The sequence below is a fragment of the Porites lutea genome, chromosome 10 (assembly GCF_958299795.1).
Source record: "Porites lutea chromosome 10, jaPorLute2.1, whole genome shotgun sequence".
Taxonomy (NCBI): Eukaryota; Metazoa; Cnidaria; class Anthozoa; order Scleractinia; family Poritidae; genus Porites; species Porites lutea.
The window spans coordinates 10727524-10732523 of NC_133210.1; the positions used below are offsets into that span (position 1 = coordinate 10727524).

Below are 5000 nucleotides of genomic sequence, written 5' to 3' on the forward strand. Positions count from 1 at the left end.
ATCCAATTGGCGCAGTTGAAGTCAAAGTGTTGACAAGCCAAACACATACGCACAAGCTCTGTAGAGTGTGATACGTGAACAAAGATTTTTGCTCCTGACGAGAATATAGGAGATAAGCGTTGGCTTTTTGTATATTTCTCTCTGTAAAGGCTGGATTAGATGTCATTTGCTCATAAAGTTGTTCTTTGGGTGATGCAACGGCAAGGTTACCTTGTACGACTGAACAAAAGGCAGAACTTGTTTTCACACGCTATTGTTTTGTAGGAAAGCCGACTTCCGTTTAGCAAATTTAACCTCCGAGGTAATTTTTTTCAACGAGATTCTGAGGGTAGCCACAAGTACGAACGCTTGTGAGTTAACTGAGTAGTTTGTCCTAAAACTGTACGGTCTTCACCTTTCATGCGACCTTTCTGATCTTTTCTGGAGCTATAATTTCTCAAGTTCCAAAGTGCACTTCCCAGATCTGGAAGTCTGCTGTGATTGGTCAACGTTTTTTACCGGTCAAGTCAGCAGACGTTCGAGGGGCAGGAACGCGTGACGAACCCCTTAGAACGTCTGCGTGGGAGGCTACCCCTTCCCCAAGCCGAGCGGCTTTGCAGCTCCTCTGCCAAAACTTTGTGCGCGCTTATGATCCCGCGGACTACTACTACTGACTGCTACTACGGTTTTTGTTATGCTTCTACTTTTACTTCCTTCAAACTTTTTAAGATCACTTTCTCAAGAATAATTACTAGTTAACTGTTTATAATCGTTTGGTCTGAAATTGTCTGACTATTGGGGAAGCTCCTTCTTCATATTAATCACAACTAGCTTCAGGGGGACGTTATAATACGGATGATTTTCATTATGTTTGTTTAGATCCAAGTATGGTGCATCCCTCTGCATTATCACCTCCAGTTTTTCGATCATCTGAAAGAAACTGGGACGAGAACGTAGTTCCTCCTTCCAACAGTCAGTCATCAGCTCATATCTGTTATGAATAAAAAACAACAACAACAACAATTTGAGTTAGTAAGAGTTCCATCCCATTATTACATACATAGAAACCGTTTCTATTTGACGTAAGATACCCCAATTTAGTAGAATAGTTTTTCCTTTAGACCAGCTGGGAACCACTCACGCCGGATCATTAGGCTTGTCGGTTTCTTGCCTAGCCTGCGAGCAAGCTCTCCACTTGGGGCGATCTCGTGAGAAGTACACGCACGAGCGGCACGCGAGAGGAAACACGACAGCGACGGGGCCCTCGCGTGGTGGATGGTTTTGGAATGGTCTGCTGGAAATGTTTTTTTAAAGTTTTCCAAGTTGAAAGAATTATCTAACATCGCCAAATTTTGCTAATAAAGCTGTTACCAGGTAAGAGAAAGAATACCTAGTTTTAATCAATTACCATAAGGAAATATCGAACATGGAGAAAAAATCCTTCCTGTCGATCTCTGTTAAAGTCTTAACACTATCTTACTACTGTATGAAACAAATATTTAAGCTAAGATTTTGCCGTCCGTCTGTTCAGTAACCAGTTTGATCGAAGAAAACGTCAAAAATCGCCAACCGACTTGTCTTCTGCAACGTTCATTGCTATAATTTATAACTAAGAAGACGCACGGAAAAATCGAATCTATTTGTAAACTTTAAGACGATTCTGATCAAGAAACGTACACATCATCGGAGCACATGTCAGGCCTTTCCATGCGATAACCAGTGCCAAGCAGTCGATACAACTCTGAGTTGATTAGCGTGGGGTATGGTACGCCTCCTGATCACGTTATGAAAAAGAAAAAAATATGTTATTATTTGAAAATACGGCTCATTTCATTGGATAGATTTCTACTGGAAATGTCAACGTCCACGAGTCTTCATCCCCCCGCACTCAATAATGCAGTTCTGCAAAAGAATAGAGATTGAATAGGGGTCAGAGTTGCATTTAAATGTAAGGAAGAAAGAAAGAAAGAAAGAAAGAAAAGAAAGAAAGAAAGAAAGAAAGAGAAAAAGAAAGAAAAAAGAAAGAAAGAAAGAAGGAAAGAAAGAAAGAAAGAAAGAAAGAAAGAAAGCAAGCAAGCATGGTGCTTAGTAATAATGCTCTCTATAATGCGTACACAGTTGATGCCGATTATCACTTATTTATGATTTCAGACATAACGCCTAGTTCAAAACAAAAAAGCCTACTGGAATGGCTTGCCACGAATACAACTGATCAGGCATCAGCCTATTTCCTGATGGCAATAACCTTATTTAATAAGGACTCACTCTTTTAAAAGTCCCAGTGTCGTCCTTTAACATCAGGCACGTCGTACTGTTCAAGTCATATCCCTCGTGGCACTAGGGAGGACAGTTCTTGGGATCTCACTCCCCTTGGAAGGTAACATGATCAGTGTGTGACGGTCTACTCACCCAATGTAGCCATCTCCCAAAGAACACCACCAAAAGACCAACTATAAAGAAAAGCACAAAGGTCATGAATATCCTCACTGCATAAACGCTATAAATTTTCCTCCTCTTCTTTTTACTTGACGAACTAAGGGAAAAAGGGCTTGTCTCCACCTTTCCGTGCCTTCGCGCTTGATTGAACCCTATGACACCAGGTCTCAGATGCTCAAAGCCCTTAGAAAATGGCCTAGCAAGGTTAATAGAGTAGGGAAATCAATACCAATTTACGTGACGGGTCTGTCGCATATTCGTAAACTTTTCCCGGCAAAGGAAAGCTTCTAAGTGATCTTTACATACACTCTGATTTAAGAATTCAACAGACGCCGCTCTCGCTATTGACTATGAAAACTATATATAGTCCTGAGTCAAAATTGCGCTGACAAGTACGAAATTACCCACTATATTAACCACTGGAATTCTAGATCTGTTTGAATTAAACTCACTGATCACGATTTTTAGGGTAGCTGAGGTTTTCTGAGCAGGAATGTATTGAAATGTGTTTAAAAGAGCGGGAATCATTTGTACGTACACATCACTTTTGGTAGTGTGAAGGCCTTGATAGAGCGATTCTGGGGCCATCCATTTCACAGGAAGTTTTTTGGACTTCGCTGAGCTGCTCATATCTTCATAGATTTGTCTCATCAACCCAAAGTCTGACACCTTGATTTGGTGGTCATGGCCAACAAGAACATTACGGGCAGCAAGGTCTCTGTGAACAAGATTGTTTCGGCGATGATTTTAATTTAGAAGGAAGGAGAAAAAATGAAAATAAGTACCAAAATACTTCAGTTACAGGGCTATTAGTGCCTAAAAAGGCATGGGTGAAGGCGAGAAAATTAGGGGCAAACAATTAAAAGAAAAATACTGAACTGAACTGATCTGAACGACTGATTCAAGATTATACGAAACATGCCAAATTTGGTTCGATCGACTAAGACAATTTCTCCACTAAAACTAATTTGACATTCTAATGAAAAAAATCAAATCATTCTTCATCTAGAAAATTAACCCATATGTCCTTTCTTTCTTGCTTGTGAAACAGTCTGAAACCGATCTTTGAATGATGAAAACAGAAACTGAATCGAAGCAACGTCGCTCAGAAAATAATCATATAGTAATTACCATTCCTCTAGCTATTTGCCAAGCAAATAAAAGAGTTGTTTGGATCGAAAGCTCTCCTCCTCGTATTTTTCGTCACTGCTGAGATCCTCGTCTGTTTTTCCGATTACAGGCGACATGGCGGGGAAAGGCTTCGCTTGACCTTTTCCTGTTGACGCTTGGCTGCTGAGTAGTTCTTTGTCCGTTACTTTCCAAGCCCATCCTTAGTAAATTTACAAAAAAAATCAGTTATAATGGCCTATCCTAAACAAGTCGAAGAAACCGTTTAGATCGATTCAATCGCTAAAACGCAGCCTTCGCGCAACTAGAACCCGGCCTTCCGAAAGGCCTGGTCGAGGTTGTACAGCCGCTTTTTAAAAAGCCTTGAACACCCTTGTGGACGGCCATTCTCCGGGCGCTGGGGTTTGCGGTGAGGGTTTCTCATCGAAGAATGGGATTCGATTCAGTTTTTTATTTCAGGCCATGTTTGAACCTCTTCAGTGGGTGTCTAATGCTACGCGCACCGGTAGCCAGGTCAGAGAAGAAGACCATCTTCGGAAGGCGCGCGTCGTCCGTTCGAACCACATGTCCAACCCCCGCAGCTTTGGTTTCATGATGAGTGCCTTAATGCATGGCATGTTGGCTCTGCGCAGCAATTCTGTCTTGGAGACTATCATCCCTGGAGATGCCCATAACCGCCTGTGCTTGGAGCTCCTGATAATCTTCCAAAGATGGAAACGCTTCGTCAAATTTGTTCACAGCGACGAGATTTTCATAGGCACTCTTAAGGATGTCAGACGGGTTTGTCTTGTTTATGGTCGCAAAGTACATATCTGCACGCCTCTTGCCTTGTCCTTTCGCGAGTTTTTCCAGGCTGTTTAAAGGCCTCCACAGCAAAGGAGGGCATTTTGCAGGCGCATGCGTGAATCCGCTGAACGACAATAGCGTGGGCGCATCAAATCTGATGGCGGGAAATCGAAAACTCGCGCGTAAAGTTACAGTCCTCTTAAAAGCCATTTCGTTGGTGCTTTGAATACCGTACTTTCCTATAAAAAATATTCTCCATGACAAAAATCGAACGTTTTCTACGTGGGTTTTCACTCGTAGATTTTTCAGCAGTAGGCTTTCTTGGCCTTTGAAAGACTTTCAAGACTCAACGCCAAAAAGTCATGTCCCTGTATCAGTCTGATTTTCCCTGGCAAAGCAATGCATTTCTATGGTTTGATTTCCAAACTCGTGGTTTTACTTATCACGGTGGAAATGCACCGTAGCAATGTTCAGGTGCTTTAAGACAAAAAGCGAAAAAAAAAAATTACCACGCGAGGTTTATTTATTAGCGGGATGTCTCATGTTAAACTGATAGCGGATATGCCACAAAAACATAAAATCTATAGGGTTTTTACAGTTTTTCGAAAGTTTTCGCGGAAAAATTTATAAAAAATATTCTATAGGAAATGAAGAAGGGATTGAGTTTGAGA

The 5000-nt window shown here is 41.4% G+C and overlaps 1 protein-coding gene and 1 pseudogene across 1 annotated transcript; one reads left to right on the top strand and one right to left on the bottom strand.

The window, feature by feature from the left end:
• LOC140949481 (uncharacterized) overlaps positions 1-5000 on the top strand; it is a 257928-nt pseudogene that overhangs the window by 151987 nt on the left and 100941 nt on the right.
• On the bottom strand, positions 591-4387 carry LOC140949992 (tyrosine-protein kinase receptor Tie-1-like). The gene is made up of 4 exons (XM_073399146.1): positions 2954-4387; positions 2389-2429; positions 1657-1753; positions 591-970 (listed from the first exon to the last, which is right to left on the bottom strand). Exons 1-4 carry the CDS (start codon positions 3064-3066, stop codon positions 772-774), a joined length of 450 nt encoding a protein of 149 aa, XP_073255247.1. The 5' UTR covers positions 3067-4387; the 3' UTR covers positions 591-771.

Bases quoted from the DNA above. Each gene is read 5' to 3' on its own strand.
- LOC140949992 (XM_073399146.1), bottom strand. From the start codon at position 3,066: ATGAGACAAATCTATGAAGATATGAGCAGCTCAGCGAAGTCCAAAAAA. The intron at 2,430-2,953 runs GTACGTACAAAT...TTTTCTTTATAG, and splicing joins CACACTACCAAAAGTGATGT to TTGGTCTTTTGGTGGTGTTC. The intron at 971-1,656 runs GTACGTTTCTTG...TATTCATAACAG, and splicing joins GACATGTGCTCCGATGATGT to ATATGAGCTGATGACTGACT.